The sequence below is a fragment of the Mastigoproctus giganteus genome, chromosome 9 (assembly GCF_048544385.1).
Source record: "Mastigoproctus giganteus isolate SK-2022 chromosome 9, ASM4854438v1, whole genome shotgun sequence".
NCBI classification, from domain to species: domain Eukaryota; kingdom Metazoa; phylum Arthropoda; class Arachnida; order Uropygi; family Thelyphonidae; genus Mastigoproctus; species Mastigoproctus giganteus.
Genome location: NC_143583.1, coordinates 188,988,176 through 189,013,321, shown reverse-complemented (window position 1 = coordinate 189,013,321; position 25,146 = coordinate 188,988,176). Strand labels below are relative to the sequence as shown.

Below are 25,146 nucleotides of genomic sequence, written 5' to 3'. Positions count from 1 at the left end.
TGATGATGTTACCAACAGCAAATTCAAAATGGGAAGCATTCAAAGAACTTATCTTGGAAGCTACTAGGCTTTACATACCAACTAAGAAATATTGTTCAAGGTTTAGGCCTCAATGGATGTCAGATGAACTAATGAGGCATATGGCAGAGAAGAAAAATGCATGGTATACATACAGATTAACACGTTGATCTGTAACCAAGTTACAAAGGAGGTTAGGCAGGCGAAGGCAGATTACGAGAAATCCTTGGCAAAGGATGCGAAGAAAAACAGCAAAGAGTTCTTTACTTATGTAAACTCTGGAAGGAAGGGGATGAATCAGATTGGTCCACTTGATATCGATGGGTCAACTGTTGATGATACTGCTCAGGTAGCTAACAAACTAAATGAATATTTTGCATCGACATTCACACATGAGGAGTTATTCAGCAAGGGGAATGCCAGAGGTGTATTCTAATCTGGCAGTAAGCTAGAGAATCTTGTAATAACTGAGAGTAAAGTGGAGGAGAAATTGTTGAAGATAAAGACAAGAAAGGCACCTGGGGTGGATGGAATCTATCTAGTTATATTAAAGAAGGCAGCAATTGAAGTAAGCAAACCCTTAGCCATAATTATGAGAGCTTCCTTGGACTCAGGGGAGGTACCCATGGACTGGAGATGTGCAAATGTGACCCCAATTCACAAAGGAGGATCAAAGGCTGACACAAGTAATTATAGACCTGTGAGTTTAACTTCTGTTCCCGGAAAATTAATGGAGGCACTGGTTAAAGAAGCACTGCAGGATCATCTAGACAAGACTTCAGTTATAGCTCAAACACAGCATGGTTTTGTTAAGGGGAAGTCTTGCCTGACCAATTTGATTGGATACTATGATGCAGTCACAAAAGAACTGGATGCAGGGAATAACTTTGATATTATATACTTGGATCTTAGAAAGGCTTTTGATACTGTTGCACATGGAAGACTGCTGCACAAATTGGAGCAGTGTGGCATTGGAGGCAAATTGCTGCTATGGATAAATGGGTGGTTGAGGGGGAGAAGACAGAGAGTGGTAATCAATGGACACTGCTCATCGTGGACTAATGTTATTAGTGGAGTCCCTCAGGGTTCAGTATTGGGTCCTTTATTGTTTTCTGTATTTATAAATGATATTGATGATGGTATATCAAGCTTAATGTTCAAGTTTGCAGACGATACGAAGGTTGGCAGGGTTGTCAAGGACACTACTGACACTATGCTGCTGCAACAGGATCTGGAAAGGTTCAGCAGATGGGCTGAGAGGTGGTAAATGAAGTTTAACATTGACAAATGTAAAGTGCTACATATGGGAAACAGCAACCCCAGAGCAACGTATCAACTCTGTGGTACTACACTGACAGTGGTAGAGAATGAAAGGGACCTGGGGGTGGTTATACAGGCAGACATGAAGTTCTCTGAGCAGTGCAGACAGGCTGCAAGAGTAGCTCATGGTGTATTGTCAATGATATATAGGAATTTTTCTAGCAGGGATAAGGAGGTGATTATTCCCTTGTATAAGGCAATGGTCAGGCCACACCTAGAGTACTGTATACAGCCTGGAGACCTCATTTCAAGAAGGATGTAGAGCTGCTGGAACGAGTACAGAGAAGGGCAACAAGATTAGTGAATGGAACAAAGGGGTGCTCTTACGAAGAAAGGCTTAAGTTTTGCGAATTACAGTGTCTGGAGACTAGGCAGCAGCGAGGTGATCTGATAGAGGTGTACAAAGCCTTGAATGGTTTGAGCATGCTCAATGCTGATGGGATTCTTCCTCTTGCTCAGAATAATCACCTGAGAGGGCATAAATTCAAATTGAGGAAAGACAGATGTAGGATAGATGTGCGGAAATTTGCCTTTAGCCAGCGGGTGGTTGGTAGGTGGAACAGACTTCCATCCCTTGTCGTGGAAGTTGATAGCCTAAATAAGTTTAAGGCTCGGCTGGACAGGTATTTCGAACGAACAGAGGGGTGAAGTGGAAGTGGTTATTTTTTATTTATTTATTTTACTTTAATTTTTTTGGCTGATGCTGCATAAGTTTGCTTTCTTGCATCAAATGCCTCTACTAATGCTAATGCTAACTGAAAAAAACAGTATCAAATCTCTCAAATATTATAAAAAAATATTATAGTTTTTGTAATATTATTTTGAATTTGTATTTCATTTTTCTTATTAATAAAATTAATTATATGTACAAGCATGTATAAATATTACAATAAATAACACAAAACTGTTTATGACAATTTTTTCATTATACACCATTTTAATAATCCTAAAAATCGTGGAAAGCTGGGGGAAAAAAAAAAAAAAAAAATTTTGGCCATGTACCTCACAGACATTTTATTTGGCTTGTCATTTAAAAAGGTTGCTCACCTCTAGTCTATATCAATGCAAAGTACCTGTTTAATTCATTTGCAACACTGGCTGAGTTATTTAAGACTTTCTCCACACCCATCACACAAGGGTCAGATCTGATTTGTTCCTCTCTTCTTTTAAAAGTCCTTGCTCTGCTCTTTGCTCTCTCAGCCAGTGATTTTTTATAATCTGCCTTTGCCAGCCTACCTTTTCGGTGGTATTTTTATTACAGATCAGTTTGCAGCTGTTAAGCTTCAGTATTTTTTATCACTCTAACTTTTCTATGCCATCTTTTTCATTCTTCATCCATTGTGGAATTCTTCTTGTGCTATACGTTCGTAACAGTATATGCATATTAAGGCTTCTGTGACATATAGCTTTAAAGGTGTACCAAAATTTCAATGTATTTGCATTCTGAGTTATCTCCCCCTAGTTGATAGAGACCACGTAGCACCTTAAGCTGTCATACTCTCCTTTCCTGAAATTAAAACTCATTCCTTTTTCCTTCTTACCTGTCTTCTCATCATTCAACTTAGAACTCCATGATCACACCCTGCTAATTGTTGTGTACTACCAGCCCTATGATGTCATTTAGTTCATGGGTGATCATCATCAGGTCTAGAATATTCTTTCCCTGAGTATCCTATCGAATTATATTAATCATATTATTTAATTAATATAATGAAATAACAAGGAGTTGTGCTTGTACTGACATTGGCTTTGGTTTGGTTTTGGTTTTTTTTGGCGCATTAGCTTCTATGGCTATAATGCGCCAAGACCACTGACATTGGCAATGAATAGGTTGAGTAAGCTAAATGCTACTGCCGTTTTTACTCTTGCTCATACAACACACATAAGGGTGCATATATTTAAATCGAGGAAGGATTGTTGCAGGATAGATGTGTAGAAATTTACTTTTAGCTAGAGGGTAGTTGATTGTTGGGACAAACATCTATATCTGGTGCTTTGGAAGTGTGTAGCTTGAACAAATTTAAGGAGAAATTAGATGGGCAAATGATATGGAAGTGTTTTTTTTTTTCCCTTACTGTCTAATAAAATTAAAACATACATTTTACAACACTGATATGACATATCAAATTAAATTTAATATTGTTTCTTATTATTTACAGTGAATATCTTGAAAAAAGCTTGCTTCCTTCCCAAAATTTACTACTACTAATACCTATTTCTTCTTTGATTAAATTACCTTAGAAATAAACAATTAAGTTTATTTTTTTATATATTTCAAGAAAAAGAAAAGTTTGCTTTGGGTGTTACATATTTCAAGAACAGTGGAAGAATAATTTTTTTCTTTTTTTTTTTTTTTTTTAGTCAGGAGTATAACTTAAAAAGATAACAAGCATCTTTAGCTCTTACAGAACAAAGAAAAAACACTTTGAAGAAAAATGACATCAAACCAAACTTTTGTTATAGGGCTCACAATCTCTTGACATTGAACATTACTTTTTTATATCATGTATGATATAGAATGCAATAAAGATTTAGGCAAGTGAACAAAACATTTCATTATACACTGTATGATACCAAGATACTTTCAAATAACAATTAAATACTGCATTTAACTTTAAAGAAAAATATACAAGAAAATGAATTTCTTCTTTAATAATCAAAACAATTTTTACCTGGAGGTAGCTGAGGTCCATATAAGTCTGAAGACGGCAGTGATTCAAGTCTGGAAACTCCATTATTCTCACCTGTTTTCTCTTCTGATTCATGTAACTTAAGAGAGTCAGTTTCTAGTTCTGCAATACATGTATCAGTTTTGTTTGGTGGGCATCCACACAATGCATCTAAGTCTAGATTGGCAAAAACCCCTGATGCAGGTAGTGATGCTCTTGCCTTCCTTTCCTGTTCACCTTTTGGGTTTTTGTCAAGCAATTCTGTAGTTGGTTCCAGTTTCACAATGGAGAGGTCCAAAGTTGGAGCAACAGTAGGGAGTGCTTCTTCATCATCTGAACTTTTACTGTCATCTGAAGTACTATCTTGAAAAATTGATTTGAATAAATCCATAGGTGGCCTATCATTTTCCTCCATATTTTCTGCTACTGTCTAATAAAATTAAAACATACATTTTACAACACTGATATGACATATCAAATTAAATTTAATACTGTTTCTGTTGTTTCTTATTATTTACAGTGAATAGTAAAGGATTAAAAATGCAGGCAAATGTTTAATAGCATAATGACAATAGTCATTAAAATAAAATGAATCTTATATATGAAGTGCTAAATAGAAGTTGGTTAGAATGGTCAAATAATAACACCAATAAAGGAATAATAAAGGAACAAATTTCTTCTAACTAGTTGATGACAGAATATACTTTTGTGGTAGTTTTTCTTGCTGTATGCCAATCTACAAGTATGATGCTTAGTTACTGTTATTTGTTTGTTCTGTAAAAAATATGAAGCAGTTTAGTGAAGGTATGTTCATGCTGCTCTGTAATCGACTGAAATGAGTTATTCAAAAGAATAAAAAATCTGTATCAAGTTTTGTTTCAAGCTTCATAAAGCATCTTATTAATTTAAAATAGCATGCCCCAAATTAGAGCAGCAAAGCAACGGGCACAAAGCGGCAGGAGTGCTGTGACTCGGGAGAGAACTGAGGGGGGCGATTCTCCAACACATCACAGCCTAAAAAAATGTGCAACTTGTGAAATGTTTGCTGAACTCTCTAAGTAAATCCCACATCAGTGTACTGATGTGGGATTTACTTAAAGATATAATTACCATTAGGAGTAAAGGAAAGGGTTTTTGCTTCCGTAAAGGTGAGTACAGTGGGATAAACTGACAATGTTACCAACAGTAAATTCTAAGTGGGAAGCATTCAAGGAATTAAAAGTGGATGCTACTAAAAGTTTCATACCTATTAAGAAATATTGTTCAAGGTTTAGGCCTAAATGGTTATCAAATGAAATAATGAGGCTCGTAACAGAGAAGAAAAATGCATGGGATGCATATAAATTATCAAGCGACTCAGAAGCCTATGGCAGATATAAGCTAGTCTGTAATCAGGTCACAAAGGAGGTTAGGCAGGCAAAGGCAGATTACGAGAAATCCTTGACAAAAGATGCTAAGAAAAACAGCAAGGATTTCTTTACTTATATAAACTCTAAAAGGAAGGGGATGAATCTGATTGGTCCACTTGACATCGATGGTTCGACTCTTGATGATCCTGCTCAGATAGCAAACAAACAGAATGAGTATTTTGCATCTACATTCACACATGAGGAATTATTAAGGTTTGAAAATGGCAGAAGGTTATCAAATTGTAACAGGGTGCTTAATGATTTTGTAATAACTGAGAGCAAAGTGGAGGAGAAATTGTTGAAGTTAAACATAAGAAAAGCACCTGGGGTGGATGGGATCTATACAGTTATATTAAAGGAGGCGGCAAAGCAACTAAGCAAACCCTTATCCATAATTATGAGAGCATCCTTGGACTCAGGGGAGTTTCCCACGGACTCGATATGTGCAAATGTATCCCCAATTCACAAAGGGGAATCGAAGGGTGACAAGGATAATTACAGACCAGTTAGTTTAACTTCTGTTCCGGGTAAAATAATGGAGTCACTGTTTAAAGATGCATTGCAGGATCATCTAGACAAGACTGCAGCAATAATTCAGACACAGCATGGGTTTGTTAAGGGAAAGTCTTGTCTGACAAATTTGATAGGATATTATGATGTGGTTACAAAGGAATTGGATGCAAAAAATAATTTTGATATCATATATTTGGATTTCAGGAAAGCTTTTGACACTGTTGCGCATGAAAGACTATTGTACAAATTGGAGCAGAATGGTATTAAGGGTAAGTTGCTACAATGGATAAAAGGATGGTTAAATGGGAGAAGACAGAGGGTGGTAATCAATGGGTGCTGCCCTTCGTGGACTAATGTTATTAGTGGAGTCCCACAGTGTTCGGTGTTGGGTCCACTGTTGTTTTGTATATTTATCAATGATATTGATGAAGGTATATATCAGGCTTAATGTCAAAGTTTGCAGATGATACAAAGGTCGGCAGGGTTGGTTGTTAATGACAGTAATGGCAGTGTGCTACTGCAACAGGATCTAGATAATTTGGGCAGATGGGCTAAGAAGTGGCAACTGAAGTTTAACCTTGACAAATACAAAGTACTGCATATGGGTAGAAGTAACCCCAGAGGAACGTACCAACTGTGTGGTACTACACTTAAGGTGGAAGAAAATGAAAAAGAGCTGGGAGTAATTGTGCAGGCAGATATGAAGTTTTCTGAGCAATGCAGACAGGCTGCCAGGGCAGGTCATGGGGTTTTGTCAATGATATATAGGAATTTTGCTAGCAGGGAAAAGGAAGTGATTATCCCTCTGTATAAGGCAATGGTCAGGCCATGCCTTATACAGAGGGATTGAATACTGCGTACTGGTCTGGAGGCCTCATTTTAGGAAGGATGTAGATTTGCTTGAGCGTGTACAGAGAAGGGCAACAAGATTGGTGAGGGGAATGAAGGGGTCCTCTTACCAAGAGAGGCTTAAGTTCTGCAAATTGCAGTGGCTGGAGAGTAGGCACCTGCGCGGTGATCTGATTGAGGTGTATAATGCCTTGAATGGGTTGAGCACGCTGAATTCTGATGGGATCCTTGCACTTGTTCAGATTACAAACCTAAGGGGGCATAACTTCAAATTAAGAAAAGACAGATGTAGAATAGATGTGCAGAAATTTGCCTTTAGCCAGCGGGTGGTTAATTGCTGGAACACTCTTCCATCTGTTGTTGTGTAAGTTGATAGGTTGAATAAATTTAAGGAGGAACTGGACAGGCATTTGGAGGGAATGGTGTGATTTTTTTTTTGGCTGATGCTGCATAAGCTCATACACATGCTTTCTTGCATCACATGCCACCACTACTACTACTACTATCTTCAAAAAAAGAAAAAGAAAAAAAGTGACATGTTAAGAACAGCCTCTGGATAAGATGCTTAATCAAATGCACAAACAATGGTAGCTTTATAGCCATGGTCCACCCCCCCCCTCCACCACCATAATATTTGACAATATTAAGAAAAATGTATTTCAGACATATTTTCACTGATGGCAGAACTGCTGGGCCCTGTTTGTTAAAACTCCAATGAAAGTACTTTGAAGGGAACATAATGCAGTATTAGCTTAAAATAAAGTCCATAAACTACATGTTTAGAAAAACCCAAGGTAATGGGAGAAAAAAAAAAAACAAATCCATGCAAATCGTGCATGATGCTGATTTAATCAACATAAAAATATTTCATAAAAGTTCCTCCAGAGTAGATAGAAACCTAGGCCATTTCCATATGGTGTGGAAGATGGCCATCTTTCTAGATGTGAGAGCTTTTTCATGGATGGATAGTGAGATTTGGATGAACAAATAATATATATACAGTAAACCCTCAGTAATCTGGATTAATTGGGGGGGGGAGGTCATCCGGATTAAGCGATAATCTGGATTAGTGAAGCAAAAGATAGCCTTAAAAGAACAAAAACTTAGAACACAAATAAATGAAAAATTAAAAAAAAAAAAAAAAAAAAACCATAGGTAGTGCTAATGAAAATAAATAAAAAATATCTGCAGAGCTTTATTTAAAAACTATAAAAAGACAATACATTTATCCATCGATAGATAGATAAACGTATTGTCTTTTTATGCATTTATTAGGTGGCTCTGGCAATGCACGCCAACGCCACTTGATCGTTGCTGTGAATACCACTTAAATACAGCTTCTTCCAGCAACACTTCATTCAGCTTTTTTAATGTCTATCTATTTGATACACTGCTTTTATCACTTCCCACATCGAATTGTAAAGTAAATGTCTTTATCAATTTTTTTTTGTTTTTTTATATCTGGCACAGCCTATTGGCCAATACCAAATTCTTCAGCAATTTTTTTTCCAAGAACACCATTTTAAAGTTGTTCTAACATTTTTAGCTTGTTAATGATAGTTAAAAGTAATGTGTTTTCTTTTTATTCCGCTTTTAAATTCTTTAGAACCCATAATTACAGAAAATATGTTAACTTATGTACATACACCGATGAGCCAAAACATTATGGCCAACAAGTTGTTATGCAAATCGAAGCAACTGCAGATGAACTATAGCGTGGATCGGGGCATCATATCAAAAACACCTGATACTGAGCTCCATTAATCAGTCAGTGTTACTAGGTTAGAGCATATGCGAAATGGCACGGCTTTTTGTTATTTGGTTTTTAGGAGCATTAGCAACTAAGGCCATATTGTTCTGGGGATATGCGGTGGTCATTCCCTGACCTTTCTGCATCCTCCGTATTTGGTGGTCACGGGCTCGAACCCCGGTCTAATCAAGAAGTGTGTGCTACGCACTGCTGCTCCTGCCCACCTGGTATGGAGGCACCGGCACGGCTGATGGGGTGCTCATGGTCAGCCATGGTTAGTACCTACTGAAAGTGGTCCGAGAAGGGGAAACCCACAAACCGCCAGCGAGGTGTTGGAAACCATGGCTCATTGATGCTCGAGGTGAGCGAAGGCTCTCCCTGATGGTACGTGGCAACAGAAGGGCGACTGTGGTGCAACTTGCCAGTAATTGGAATGCTGGTGACGGGAGTAATGTATCACAACCAGTACATTGAACTCTGCTGAAAATGGGGCTGCATAGCCGCAGGCCACTCTGAGTGCCCATGCTAACCTGGTTCACCGGCAACGTTGCCTACAATGGGCACACGAGCATCGAAACTGCACCTTGAGTGATTGGAAGAAGGTTGTCTGGTCTGATGAATCACGTTTCCTGTTGCACCATGTGGACGGTGGGCACTCTGACATCTACCACCTTACCTAAACATCATTCCTGACCAGGTACACCCTTTCGTGGCAATGGGCTTCCTCTCTGGCAGTGTAGTCTTTCAGCAGGATAATGCACCATGCCACACTGCCCGGATTATTCGAGACTAGTTTGCAGAACATGAGAAAGACTTCCAGATATTGGAAGTCTTTCTTCCTGACCTCCAAATTCTCCAGACATCAATCCCATCTAGCATCTGTGGTTTGTGTTGGAACAGCAACTCCAATCTGCGGCGTCTCAACCACTGACTTTACAGGAGTTAAAGGATCTGCTGGTTACATGTTGATACCACAAGACACATTTAGAAATTTTGTAGTGTCTATGCCCCACCAGATATGAGCTGTTTTGGCTGCATGTGGAGGTCCAACATCATATTAGGTAGGTGGTCATAATGTTTTGGCTCATCGGTGTATATACGTATAAAGAAGAATGCAAATGAAATGATATAAGCAATAATATCAGTCTGACTCAGAGTCAACGATACTGAACAACACAAAAGACAATATAATGTATGTTCTGTCTCTTTCGGCACAGTCAGAGTGACTTATCTGCCTTCCTAAATCCCATGTGTCTTTCAAAGTACTCAACTGTGAACAGAATATTTCATATTTCGACCCAGATTAACTGTAACTGGATTAGCGAGGGTTTTCTCTATATATATCATCATCAGTAATTCAGTCTTGTAACTGGTCAGTTAATCTAATGAGCTGCCTCCAGCTTTTTCTCTCCTGTGCCGTTTGTTTTGGCCTCAAAATTTGGAAGTCCTGCTTCATCCAGCAATGCCCCAATGAAGGTATTTTTTGGTCTTCCCCTAATGGCATTTTCTCTCCACAGCATCCAGAAGCAAACCAACATGTCAAATCATGTGGCCCATCCATTTGAGTCTAGTTGATCTTATTCTACCTAGAATTTTCCTTTGTTATTAAACATGTCTTAATACTTGCACATTTGACACTTTTGTCAGTCCATTTAATTTTTTCCACCCTGCGCCAGCACCACAATCTTGAAGGCCCCAAGTCTCCTTTTGTCTCTTTATAAGAATCCATGTCTCTGCTGCATGTAAAGCCACTGACCAGATATATGTCATTGTTATCTTCTTCTGTGTAATCAATGATAGTTTACTCTTGAAAGATTGTTTTACCATTTGTAATTCTGGTTTCAATCTCAGTTTTACATGAAATGTCCTGTGCAAATCCAGTCATGGTCAGTCTGAGAACTATTTTTATTATTATAATTATTATTATTTTCGTTTTAGGGTTTGAATTTGGACATCTGGGTGTGGTCAGTAAATGAGCCTTGTCTGAGTGCAATAAACCCAGGGGTCAAATAGGGGCCAAAAAGTTGCTCTGTGAGCCTATTAGGATTAATGTCTGGATGATGTCAGATTAAATTGGCTTGAATAGCTGCGTTTATATGGAATCTGATAAACTTAACTGGCATTTTATGATTAAATTGGCTTTTAGTTTTATTAATGCTCCCAGCATATTTCCCTGGTTATTACAGATACATATTATTCTGTTGGTTTGATTTCTAATTACGTTGCCATGTATCTGTTTTGCTAAATTTGTCTCCCAGTTTGTGAGTTTACTGTTTTTTTGAAATTTGAAAATGGTCTCTTTTGTCAAAGTGCTGTGTGTAGACTTTATTTTCTTTAATTATGATTTCGCTATCGAGATATATGGCTTGGAAGTAGCTATTTGGATTGGTGAATTCGATGGTCACGTGTGGCCAATGCCAAGCTATCGAATTTATCCTCGACAACTAAAATATTTGTTGTCAATATATACGAAGAATATTATATTGTCTTTTATTTTGTTTTCATAGTAGTGCAAGTAGAGGTTGGCAATGGAACACAAGCTGCTCGCTCCCATTGCCACACCTCTACTTTGCACATAGATACTATTGCCTATAAGTTGTAATTGTTAATTACACACAAAGTTACTAGATCTAGCCAGTATTGTTTATTACAGTCTAGTATTTCCTGATATTCTTCGTAATAGTCAATTAGTACTTTTTTAAAATTATTGTGCGATATGCGCATATTGAATGATAATTATCGTGTGATATGCTTGATAATTAATGTTAAAATATTGTAAACTAATATATTTTAAGAATAACTAAGCAGTATTGCAATAAAGTAAATCAGGAGCCAGGGACTTGCCCAATCATATTTTGGTCAATAAAAATCTTTAGAGGTTAAATTTACATAACATAAGGGCATTTATAGTTTTTGCATACAAATTCCAAAGGAATTTATTTCCAAGAAAATATAAATAACATTTAGTGTGAATGATAGTGAATTTTAAAATACAAAATCAATAGATTTTAATTACAAAAATATATAGATTTTTATCACTTATGGAAGAACTGAAGTATGACCAGTTATAATAATTTTAAACAAGGATGCATCAATTTCCAAAAATTTTTTTCAATATTTTTCATCATATACCAGAATCACAGGCACAAAACCACATAATTTTTCAGTTTTTGAGGTCTGCTCTTGAACTACAAACTTCATAGAAAAACAGTGACCACTGAATGTAAGGTCTCTTAAGCCATCATTATTCTTCTCTTTTCAGTTTTCATCAATTTGAAATTCCATTCATTACACATATCTGTTACTTCCTCCTAACTAATGTAGTCTTTAAAAGCATTCATGCCATAAATTTGAATTTATGGAAGGATTTGGTCCATTTTTTTTAGGTATTCACATGTCATTTTTATATACATATCAAATATTTCACCTTTAAATTATATCGTTTCTTCCAGTTAAAATGCAAACACTCAAAGGAACAACCTTTTCTTGAATGCATAATTTAATCACTTGGATTGTTTGACACATACAACTCAACCTCTATTATGTAATTTTTGGAACATTCAGTTTTAGCAATTGCTTATCTGATATGCCCAAGCACACTATGCATAACGTGGAAGTATGCTTCATTAAATAGTGATTCAAAAAATTTCACAGAAACTTTTGGAAGTGTTTTTTCCACAATACTTCAAAAATTTTTATACTCAATTGTTTAGTATAAACTTTCATCAGTATGAATTTTTTGAAGGCATAAATAACTTGTCATACATTACATCTTCTAAATAGCAAAATTCTCAAAATTACAAATTCCAAACTAGTAACAAAAATCAAATCACAACCTTGAGTAACGTCAACAAAGATTGTAAGGCAGATTGTCTCTCCCATTCATGGTATTCCTCCTTTTAGCTCATAGGAGCTAAAACACAGGATGTGCTTTGAAGAATAGCACAATGGGTGCACTCAAAAATCTACACCATTGGGAAAAAACATGCCCAGCTGTCATCTCTATTTCCTTAGAATCAGCTCTTGGTGAACTCATGTAGTTTTTCCAACACAATAAATGCAAATGTCTTTTATAAAGTCATATTTGGTAGACCTAGTTTTAGAAAAAAACTAATTCCTGCAAATGGTGATGACAAAATTGCTGGGTAAACCTTTACATTTGTATCCCAAAAAGAAACTTTCAGGATACCAGTACGCTAAAAACCAGGACATCTTGGTCACTTTACTTTAGAATTGCTGCAAGAGCTACCCATAGTGCATATAAAATGTAAAATTATTTGTGGGATATAAAAATTGCAACAGAAAGTCATGATAGAAATAAATTAGTCACTAAATTAACAACAACAGTGATGTCAGTGTTATTATTGCTGAAGTTAATCCAGAATGCCAGAGTATCAAATCTGGAGAGCTGTGTCTTAAGTCGGTATTGCCGAAAGATGCTAAGTCAAGAAATTAAATAAATAATAAAATAATTCTTATTTTACAACCTGTGCCAATCCTATCATACTCTTTCACTTCCAAAAGGTGACTTATCCAGCTTTCCCTTAAACTTCATAAGACTGTCAGTGGCTTCAACCACCCAGGAAGATAGTTTTTCTAGTGGTCAAAAAACACATTAACCACATGTAAATTTCCTGAGGTCCAGTTTATGTCTCCCAAATGTTTTATATTTATATCCCCTGGTTATTGTGTCCCTTTTCAATGTGAAAATTCCACCATCATTCAATCTGCTGATACCATGAAGCTATCCGAATCACTCAGTAGAAACTCAGCCTGATTGGCACTGTTAACCACCCTCCCAACCTATGTATCATCTGCAAATTTAGACATCCTCCCCTATATTCCTCATCAAAAACAAGGTTGGGCCCTAGCAATGAATCATGAGGGACGACCCTGCTTATAACTCAAGTTCTCTGAAGAATGACCATTTATACCTTTCCCCATCCTTCAACACATCTCAGTATATTGCTTACAATACTTTTTTTTTGGCTGGTGTAGCATAAACCATAGGCTTCCTTGCATTATGTGGCCATTGTTAATGCTAACACACTCCAACTTATATAGCAACCTCTCAGTTGGAACGTAAGAGGTTGCTGCATAAATGCAATACAAATGTGATCCTGCCCAGATAGCTGACATAGATAACCGAACAATTATTTTGCATTTACATTCACACATGAGGAATTTTGTAGGGAAGTGGAGGACAGAAACTTATTAAACTCTAACAGGGATTTGGTAATAACTGAGAGCAAAGTGGAGGAGAAATTTTTGAAGTTAAACATAAGAAAGGTACCTGGGATGGATGGATGGATGGATCTATCCAGTAATATTAAAGGAGACAGCAAAGGAAGTAAGCAAACCCTTAGCCATAATTATGAGAGCATGCTTAGACTCAGGGGAAGACCCCACGGACTGGAGATGTCCAAATGTATCCTCAATTCACAAAGGGAAATCAAAGGTTGACTTGGGTAATTACAGACCTGTTAGTTTACCTTCTGTTCAGGGGAAAATAATGGAGTCACTGGTTAAAGAAGCATTGCAAGAATCATCTAGACGACTGCAGTAATAATTCAAACAAACACAACATGGGTTTGTTAAGGGGAAGTCTTATCTGACCAATTTGATTGAATACTATGATGTGGTCACAAAGGAACTGGATGCAGAAAAAAAGATGATATCATACACTTGGATTTCAGGAAAGCTTTTGACACTGTTGCACATACACTATATACACATAGGAGCAGTATGGCATATACGGCAAGTTGCTACAATGAATAAAAGGGTGATTGAGTGGGAGAAGACAGAGAGCGGCAATAAATGGACGCTGCTCATGGAGTAATGTTATTAGTGGGGTCCCCCAGGGTTCGGTGTTGGGCCCATTGTTGTTTTGTATATTTATCAATAGTATTGATGAAGGTATATCAGGCTTAATGTCCAAGTTTGCAGATGAAACAAAGGTTGGTTGTTAATTACAGTAAGGACAGTATGCTACTGCAACAGGATCTAGAAAAGCTGGGCAGATGGGCTGAGAAGTGGCAACTGAAGTTTAACATTGACAAATGCACAAGTACTGCATATGGGTAGAAGTAACCCCAAAGAAACATACAACTGTGCAGTATTACACTCAGGATGGTAGAGAATGAAAAAGACCTGGGGATAATTATGCATTCTGATATGAAGTTTTCTGAGTAGTAGTGCAGACAGGCTGTTAGAGCAGGTCATGGGGTCTTTTCAATGATATATAGGAATTTTTCTGGCAGGGATAAGGAGGCAATTATCCATTTGTATAACGCAATGGTCAGGCAGCATTGAGTACTGCGTACAGGTCTAGAGGACTCATTTTAGGAAGGATGTAGAGTTGCTAGAATGAGTACAAAGAAGGGCAACAAGATTGGTAATGGGACCATTACAGGAATTCCTCCAGTAGTAAAGATTTGGAGTTTTTCTGAGTGATGGGTTTATCACTTCCACAAGTTTTAAATCATCCAGATTCATTCACTTTCTCCAGATTTAAATCATCTCACCATTTTGGGAGTTTGGACTCTATATATATATTTTTGTATAAGAAAGGGAGTGAGATTGCTCAGAGACTGATTGCTGATAGTAGAGTATATTATATGAAAGAGAGGGCACAGTTTTGAAAACTGTGGTCATCAATCAGTTTACTGGACTGGTTGGGGTATACTGTCCCCTATGAATGGCTCACTTGCTCCTTTTAGCTCCAGGAGTGAGGTCCTATCCTCCCAGGTTTCTGGTCTCACCATGTGGAGGCAGGATCTAGTGACCAAGTGGCTGAAAATTAATGTGTTAGTCTTGTTAACTAATAAACTAAATCAAAGCGGCTTTCCTTCTAGAGCTTTAGTTACTTTCCCTTTAGGCTATTTTATCAGAAAGATTTGATTTTAAATTCTCTACTCAGAAATATAAACTGTTCTGTAGAGAGCTTGCTATAGATCACACTGACAATCACTCAGTCACTAGAATTGCTTGGCACTCGGGACCCTGAGTGGATTAATAATGAAAAAGAAAAAAATACAATAACTGTTTTTCAAATACTTATCTCACAGTTCTTGGGCTTAAGCTTCATGATTCTCTGGCAGGAGCAGGCCTTAGTCTTAAAGCATATTATGCCTGTGTATTAAATCTGTAGATGCATGTGCTCACAGGCCAATTTGCATATGCACGAGCAACATACTCCCTCTGCTTGAGATACAGCCTCAAACTGACAAGGCCTTTAAGAATTTCTTGTCTCCAACTTGATTTAAACTCAGTCATCTCTAAAGTAACAAATGGCAAAGTCAGTTTGTTGCTGTGGAATAAACTCCTAATGAATAATTGTGTAATTATCAAAAAACATAATCAGCATACTCTTCATGTTGAAAGAAATTTGTTTGACCTTTAGTTAAGGTAATATTGTGGTCTTCTCTTGTGAAGATTACCTTTGTGGGTCTTAAAACACACTGACTTGATTCTGCTTTGCGTGTCAGCCAAAGATGAGACACAAATTTGGTAACAAACCACCATATGTTCCAATTTTGTACCAAAATGATTTGCCATGATCCAAATGAGATTCCCATTTCCTTATCCAAATCATTATTTGGATAATGAGGAATAACTGTTTGCTTGAACAGGTTCATTTATTCATATCACATTTCCATCCAGTCTGCTTGGAAAATAGACATATTGAAATATCAGCATTGTGGAAGTTATTTCACATTTGAACACAAAAAAAAAAAACAAAAAAAAAAAACCACTCAAATTACAGTTATACTCATGTTTCCTTTCCAAAAGAATATTTTAAAGTGCCATAAGTTTATGTAGCAGTTTGCCTAGTTTAAAACAGAACTTGATACATGTATGCCATTCTTTAAAATTAGTCATTTATTTCAGAACATCCAGTTCTGAAATAAACAATAAATTAGACAGCTCATTGCATTCCCCCACCACTTAGCAAATGAATTTTGTACTAACTACAGCAGTTGTTGTTATTTGGTTTTTAGGAGTATTAGCAACCAAGGCCATATTGCTCTGGGGATATGCGGTGGTCATTCCCTGACCTTTCCGCATCCTCCATATTTGGTGGTCATGGGCTCGAACCCTGGTCTAATCAAGAAGCGTGTGCTACGCACTGCTGCTGCTGCCCACCTGGCTGCGGAGACGCCAACTACAGCAGTGTCATCTTGTATTAATAAACAACAACCTACCTTTTTACTACTGTTTTTCTCCTCTTGCTGAATCTGATCATGATGGGAAAAAGTTTCACATTGTTCGGAATGACTAGAAGGTTCACTATTAGATTGCTGTATTTCTGTTTCAGAAAGAACAAAAATTGCAAAACATAAAATGACAGTAATGGCAATAATCTAGATACATGCTAATAAGTTCAATAATAATATAATAAACATTTATTTAAGCCTTTAAACATTCATTCACTTGGTTATTAAAAAAGATCCATAAGTTAAGATTAATTATTTGTCCAATGTTTATTTGTATTATTCTAAGTAAAGATTTCTAAAATCAAAGACATAAACATCTTTTTAATCCCAGATATGCATTTCTCCTTTACACGATGATTGTCAGAATTGAATTAATCACTGTAGCCCATCATTAGTCACAGAAAAGTTTGAAATTCCACCGTGTGTGCAAAAATTTGAAAATATCAGAAGGAAAAAAAAATAGTTTAAACCTTTTAATTTTTTTATGCCACCCATATTTTCAATCTTTCCTGAACACAAGTGTGAAAAATCCATGTTCTATAGCATGTAGTGTATAGTGTTTTCTGCCTTGTGGCTCTGGTCTGGGAGTCTTCCCCAACTCCGGGTATACTCTGTTTTGCAATACAAACTCTGTAAAAGTCAGAAAGCATAGGTTATTGCATAGTCTGTGTATTGGTCTGTTGTTTCTCTGGCCACTTAGCTGCTGGGTCCTTGGAGAACAAAGTTCCCTCCACTGCTTGTTCACCACCACGTGAAAGTGGAACAGGTAGAAGGGTGTGGGTCTCTGGCTGGGGTGAACCCTGGCTTGCCAGTGAGGGCCCCTAAAAAAATAAAATCTGTTCTCAGCATTCTCCCCAGTAGAGGGTACCTCATTCTCCATAAAGGGAGGAGAACTGTTAAGAGAAGCAATGTAATATAAGTCCCACACTGGTCAGACCAGCTGATATCATACCATACCACCGGAAGGGGGGAGGAATTAATAAGTAAAAAGTAAAACTGCTAATTCTGCACAATTAACTATTACTATATTTAATACCTATAGTAAGTACAGAACGTTAAATGATTTTGTATGTGATTATATTCATATTGCAATTAAAAATGTTTATAAAACAATTAACATAAAGAAGTACTTTTGCAGAGGAGGGAAAAATCCAGAAATGAAAATTATTTCAGATATGCATTTTTCCTTTACACAACGATTGTCAGGATAACATTAATCACATAACTTGAGAGATACTTGCAACACATAAAACACAAGAAGGGTTCAGCTCACACTAAAATGTAGTGAAATGAATTTGCACCTATCACTGTTAAATGTAGTTTTTTGATATTAACCCTTTATAATCCAATATCACTGTGCTGCAACAGTCAGTGTTGCCAATTAAAAAATATTTATTTCCCCATTGTGCTCGCATAATTATTGTATTTGATATAAACAGTGTGAAAAGTAGACAAATGTTTATATTCAATTGTTATCAGCATTTTATAGAAGTCACAAATTGCCGCACACTCCATGTTAGAAGTGAAGTATTTAGACATAGTGAATGTCTAATAACATTTCTGATTTAGATTTTGAATTAACTAAAGATGTCTTTTTGGTGTCACCATGGACTAAATGAAAAAACTAATATAAAGAAATCCTGGTCAGAAGAATGGACAGACAGATATCATTTTTCAAGACTATTATTAGAAAAAGATTTCTGCAGATATTAGCATTAGTACAGGCATATGATGCAAGAAAGCAAGCTTATATAGCATTGGCAAAAAAAAAAAAAAACCCTCCTAACGTTTTCCAATTCTTCTCTGACTTTATTTAAGCTATCAATTTCCACAACAGTCAATGGAGGTTTGTTCCAGCAATCAACCACCTTCTGACTAAAGGCAAATTTCCACACGTCTATTATACAACTGGCTTTCCTCAACTTGAATTTATGTCCCCTCAGGTGAGCAATCTGAGCAAGAGGAAGAATCCCATCAGCATTAAGCTTGTTCAAATCATTTAAGGCCTTATACACCTCAATCATATCACCTCACAAGTGCCTAGTCTCCAGACATTGCGATTTGCAGAACTTAAGTCATTCTTTGTAATAGTAACCCTTTGTTCCCCTGCACCAATCTCACTGCCTTTCTCTGTACTCATTCCAGTAGCTCTACTTCCTTCCTAAAAGAGAGACCTCCAGACCTGTATGCAGTACTCAAGGTGTGGCTGACCACACTTATACAAAGGAATAATCACCTCCTTATCCCAGCTAGCAAAATTCCTGTATATTATTGAAAAGACTCCATGACATGCTATGGCAGGCTGTCTGCACTGCTCAGAAAACTTCATATCCTACTGCACAATTACCCAGAGGTCCTTTTCATTTCCCACCCTGAGTGTAGTACCACATCATCTGAAAACTTGGACATTAAACCTTATATACCATTATCATCATCAATGTCATTGATACATATAGAAAACAACAATGAGCCCAACACCGAACCCTGCGGAACTCTATTAATAACATTAGTCTATGAAGAGTAGTGTCCATACATTGATTGACTACTAATAGATTAACAGTAGCCACTGGCAGAGGTGAAAGTGATTCTTGCACTGCTTCTATTGGAATGAGCGGAAGCCTGGAAAACAGGATGCAGGATATTTCAGAGACTGCTGGGAGTCTCTGAAATATCCTGCATCCTGTTTTGCATACAAGTAAACACATGGGTTTTGTTAGGGTAGCTAAGAATAGAAACAGGTGCATGTATACTTGCGTGTACACCAATGCTAGGAGTTTGGTAAATAAATTTGATGAATTTGAGGTATTGCTCAAAGCATCAAAGGTGGATATTGTTGGGATATCAGAGATGTGGTGTCACACAGATATAAGGAATGCAGAACTGGAATTTGGGGAGTACAACATCTACAGAAAGGATAGCCAGGATAGAAAGGGAGAAGGGGTTATTCCATTAGTTAAGAAACACAAAATCCAAGGAAGTGAAGCCAGTCGACATCGCTGGACAGTGCAGTGTCGAGTCAGTTTGGTGTGATATAAGCATTGGGAGATTAAAATTGAGAGTAGGAGTGTGCTATAGGCCTATTGACTCTGATGAGTATAATAAGAAACTGTACAGGTAAATAGAGTGGGCCAGTACATCAGAGAGTCTTATAATGGAGGATTTTAATTTCCCAGATATTGACTGGAATTTGTGGGTTGGTCACTCACACACTAACAAGGCTTTTGTGGATTTATTGGATGATTGTTTTCTACATCAGCATGTTTTGGAGGCAACTAGAGAGAGTAATACTCTTGATCTGATTATCAGTAGTGATTCTTCATACATTAAGAATCTGCAGATAAAGGAACCACTAGGTAGCAGTGATCACATTGTGCTGAAGTGGGATTTACTCAAAGAGGTAACTACCATCAGGGGTAAAGGAAAGGGTTGTTGCTATCGTAAAGGCGACTACGATGGTCTGAGACAGTATTTAAATTCTATACAGTGGGACCAACTGATGATGTTACCAACAGCAAATTCAAAATGGGAAGCATTCAAAGAACTTATAATGGAAGCTACTAGGCTTTACACACCAACTAAAAAATATTGCTCAAAGTTTAGGCCTAAATGGATGTCAGATGAACTAATGAGACATATGGCAGAGAAAAAAAAATACATGGGTTACATATAAATTAACACGTGACACAGAAGCCTATGATAGATATAAGCTGGTCTGTAACCAAGTCACAAAGGAGGTTAGGCAGGCAAAGGCAGATTATGAGAAATCTTTGGCAAAGGATGCAAAGAAAAACAGCAAAGATTTCTTTACTTATGAAAACTCTAGAAGGAAGGCGATGAATCAGATTGGTCCACTTGATATCGATGGTTCAACTGTTGATGATCCTGCTCAGGTAGCTAACAAACTAATTGAATATTTTGCATCGACATTCACACATGAGGAGTTATTCAGCGAGGGGAATGCCAGAGGTGTATTCAACTCTGGCAGTAAGCTAGATAATCTTGTAATAACTGTGAGTAAAGTGGAGGAGAAAATAAAGATAAACACAAGAAAGGCACCTTGGGTGGATGGGATATATCAAGTTATATTAAAGGAGGCAGCAAAGGAAGTAAGCAAACCCTTAGCCATAATTATGAGAGCTTCCTTGGACTCAGAGGAGGTACCCATAGATTGGAGATGTGCAAATGTGACCCCAATTCAGAAAGGAGGATCAAAGGCTGACACAAGTAATTATAGACCTGTGAGTTTAACTTCTGTTTCAGGAAAATTAATGGAGGCACTGGTTAAAGAAGCACTGCAGGATCATCTAGACAAGGCTTCAGTTATAGCTCGGACAGAGCATGGTTTTATTAAGGGGAAGTCTTGCCTGACCAATTTGATTGGATACTATGATGCAGTCACAAAAGAGCTGGATGCAGGGAATAACTCTGATATTATATACTTGGATCTTAGAAAGGCTTTTGATACTGTTGCACATGGAAGACTGCTGCACAAATTGGAGCAGTGTGGCATTGGAGGCAGATTGCTGCTATGGATAAAGGGGTGGTTGAAGGGGAGAAGACAGAGTGGTAATCAATGGACACTGCTCATTGTGGACTAATGTTATTAGTGGAATCCCTCAGGGTTCAATGTTGGGTCCATTATTGTTTTCTGTATTTATAAATAATATTGATGATGGTATATCTAGCTTAATGTCCAAGTTTGCAGATGATAGAAAGGTTGGCAGGGTAGTTAAGGACACTACTGACGCTATGCTGCTGCAACAGGATCTGGAAAGGTTGAGCAGATGGGCTCAGAGGTGGCAAATGAAGTTTAACAACATTGACAAATGTAAAGTACTACATATGGGAAACAGCAACCCCAGAGCAATGTATCAACTCTGTGGTACTACACTGACAGTGGTAGAGATTGAAAGGACCTAGGGGTAATTGTGCGGGCAGATATGAAGTTCTCTGAGCAGTGCAGATGGGCTTCAAGAGTAGCTCATGGTGTCTTGTCAATAATATACAGGAATTTTTCTAGCAGGGATAAGGAGGTGATTATTCCCTTGTATAAGGCAATGGTCAGGCCACACCTTGAGTACTGTATACAGGTCTGGAGGCCTCATTTCAAGAAGGATGTAGAGCTGCTGGAACGAGTACAGAGAAGGGCAACAAGATTAGGGAATGGAACAAAGGGTTGCTCTTACGAAGAAAGGCTTAAATTTTGCAAATTACATTGTCTGGAGACTAGGCACCGGCGAGGTGATCTGATAGAGGTGTATAAAGTCTTGAATGGTTTGAGCATGCTCAATGCTTATGGGAATCTTCCTCTTGCTCAGAATAATCACCTGAGAGGGCATAAATTCAAATTGAGGAAAGACAGATGTAGGATAGATGTGCGGAAATTTGCCTTTAGCCAGTGGATAGTTGGTTCGTGCAACAGACTTCCGTCCCTTGTTGTGAAGGTTGATAGCCTAAATAAATTTAAGGCTCAGCTGGACAGGTATTTCGAATGAATGGAGGGGTGAAGTGGAAGGGGTTTTTTTTTTTTTTTTTTGCTGATGCTGCATAAGCTTGCTTTCTTGCATCATATGCCTCTACTAATGCTAATTACCACTCTGTCTTCTCCCACTCATCTGTCTCTTTATCCATAGCAGCAACTTCCCCTTAATGCTACACTTTGGTCCTTGAGGTTGTCACAGACATTCTCTAAGATATGCCAGACAAGCCGTACTTGCTACCTGGGAGTCTAAAATGCTGATGGAACTGATATTCGGGTGACATTCAAGTCAACTGGACTCAATTTCGGCAAAGTCCAGACTGTCTGTGACAGCCAAATCCTCTGCTTGAACCTTCACGATGGTGCAACTGTTAGTAATCCTGGGTATAAACTCCATGCACAAGCACTGTGGGTGACCACCTAGGTGTGAACCAACGTAAGCAGGGGTCGAAGTGTGGCACCCACAACACATGAAAGAATGCCGCCCCTCTGTGTTACCAGGCAATACTAGGTGGTAGATGACTCTCATCAACCGGTGTGATACCACCACTTTGCTTACTGGAGACTTGAAGTGGTGGAACGCGTGTTGATGTGGGCGCCACTCCACAGCTAAGTTCCGGTCAACCCTTCCCCATCTCTTCCATCATACAGTATGATTAATGACTTTTGAGGTTATGATGAACATCATGGAGAGATCCAATCTTCCTTACATTGAGGGTACAGCTCTACAATGGTGTTCGCAGGCAGGCCACTAGTTAGTACACTGGACCGAACCTATTGGTAACTCTTTAGGAGGCTTCCAGATCAGCTAGTGTATAATCTTGCTACCTCTACTCTGCCAGATAGTGACTGGAGGGAGTCCGAGTAGTGTGTAAGCGGGAGACATTGTCAAGGCCACGATACGTCAAGGATCTTGCTATATTCTTACCATGTGTATGCCATATCCAAAAATTTAATTACTTCATACAGCATGCCCCCCCACTTTTTCTTACTATTGAATACACCATGAATTGTCAAACTTATAGAGTAAACTTATCTGCGAAAAGATCTAAACCTCCCAAACCTTTGTAGTTCATTTCACAAATATACTTTGTCTCAATTCTAATCATAACGATGTGAATTTCCACTTGCAGTCTGCCAAGTCCCACGTACTTTTTCTGACCGAATCTCAGTTATCGGTTAATTCAACTACTGCTCATTTCAGCTGCCAAAATTATTCGCTGCATGATTCCTTTCGCCTCAAAGGTGGTACTTGTGCATATGTCCGTTCTGATATTCCCTGTCAGAGACTTGGTAATTTGGAATCTCCTCACTTCGATCTTCTCTGGCTTAAAATATCTCTACCTCATTGTGTCAAATTCACCTGTTTTTTCTACCATTCTCCCAACTCCACTAATCACTTAGAGCTCTTTGACTTCCTCTCTTTGCAACTTGACTTTCTCCAGTCCAACTTTGCTAACGGTGAGGTAATTTTCCTTGGTGATTTTAATGTTCACAACTCCAGCTGGCTTCCATTTTCTAGTCACACCAACCCAGCTGGTCGAGATGCTTAGGCTATTGCAATTACAAATGACCTTGCACAGATTGTTCATTTACCTACAAGAATACTGGACAATCCTAACCAAGCAGCCAACACGCTTGATATTTTTTTCACAAACAACCAACTACACAGTCAAAGTGAGTGATCCTTTAGGCACCTCAAATCACAACTTGGCGATTGTCTCTTCTCAAATGGAAACTTTATCTCATGGCTGTTCCCAACCTCCTGTTGTTTGGCATTACAAGAATGCAAAATGGGATGACCTGCGAGATTTCTTTTCTTTTCCTTGGTCGGATTGCTATTTCAAAACTTCTAATGTAAACGTTTGCTCAGATCTTGTCAGTGAAATTATTCTTGTAGTAATGGAATCCTTTATCCCACACTCCACGTTTAAAATCTCGTCCTTTATCTAAACCTTGGTTTTCCAATAAATGTGCTAAGGCTGTTCAAGAAAAGAATGTTGCATATCGTAATTGGCTTGTTTCCAACTCTACAGTTTCATTTTCTGCCTACACCAAAGCTCGCAACAATTGTAAAGCAGTTATTAATCAGTCCAAACGAGATTTTGAACAGACTAAGAGTAGAAAACTTGCTTCTTGCCCTAATGGTAGCCGAGCATTCTGGTCTCTTGGCAAAGCTATTTGCCGCAACTTTTGTCTATCTTTGCTCCCACCTCTGTCAAAACCATATGGTTCTGTTGTCATTTCAGCCAAGGATAAAGCTGACCTACTACCATCCCATTTTTCTTCCAACTCATGTATTAATGATCTTGGTAAAACACCTCCCACCATTCCCAACATGCTCCATTCAATGCCTCTTGTGGCCTTCCGTCAAAAGGATATCAGAAGGATTTTGATGAATCTTGATGCTCAGAAAGCTCCAGATCCTGATGGTATTTCTCCACTTGTTGTCAAAACTGTGCTCCTGAACTTACTCCTGTTCTTTGCCACCTTTTTTCACTTTCTTATTCCAAAGGTGGTTTTTCTTCTGCTTGGAAATTTGCTCATATCCAGCCAGTTCCTAAAAATGGTGACAAATCCCTCCCATCCAATTATCATCCCATTGCAATTACTTCTACTCTTTCTACAGTAATGGAGAAATCAACTAACCACCAACTCTTAAACTACCTAGAAACCTTCCCTCTGATCAACGATTGCCAGTATGAATTCCGTCAGTGTCGATCCACTGGTGATATTCTGGCTTATGTTACCCATTTATGGACAAATTCAATGGAAAAGTTTGGTGAAACACAAGCAGTTGCTCTTGACATCTCAAAGGCTTTGATTGTGTTTGGCATAAAGGTCTTCTAAACAAGCTTCCATCTTATGGTTTGCCAACTGTTTTTTGTAATTGGTTATCCAGTTTTCTCTCTGATTGCTTACT

The 25,146-nt window shown here is 37.9% G+C and overlaps 1 protein-coding gene across 3 annotated transcripts in view; it reads right to left on the bottom strand.

Moving 5' to 3' along the window:
• The window catches only part of LOC150080960 (G patch domain-containing protein 1), a 242,313-nt gene that overhangs the window by 47,673 nt on the left and 169,494 nt on the right, over positions 1 to 25,146 (bottom strand). For all 3 annotated transcript variants that reach the window (XM_090381880.1, XM_090381879.1, XM_090381878.1), the window contains 2 exons: positions 16,733 to 16,836; positions 4,011 to 4,437 (listed from right to left, as the gene is read on the bottom strand). In XM_090381880.1, coding sequence (XP_090238006.1) covers positions 4,011 to 4,437; positions 16,733 to 16,836 — 531 coding nt within the window. The remainder of the gene's footprint in view (positions 1 to 4,010; positions 4,438 to 16,732; positions 16,837 to 25,146) is intronic.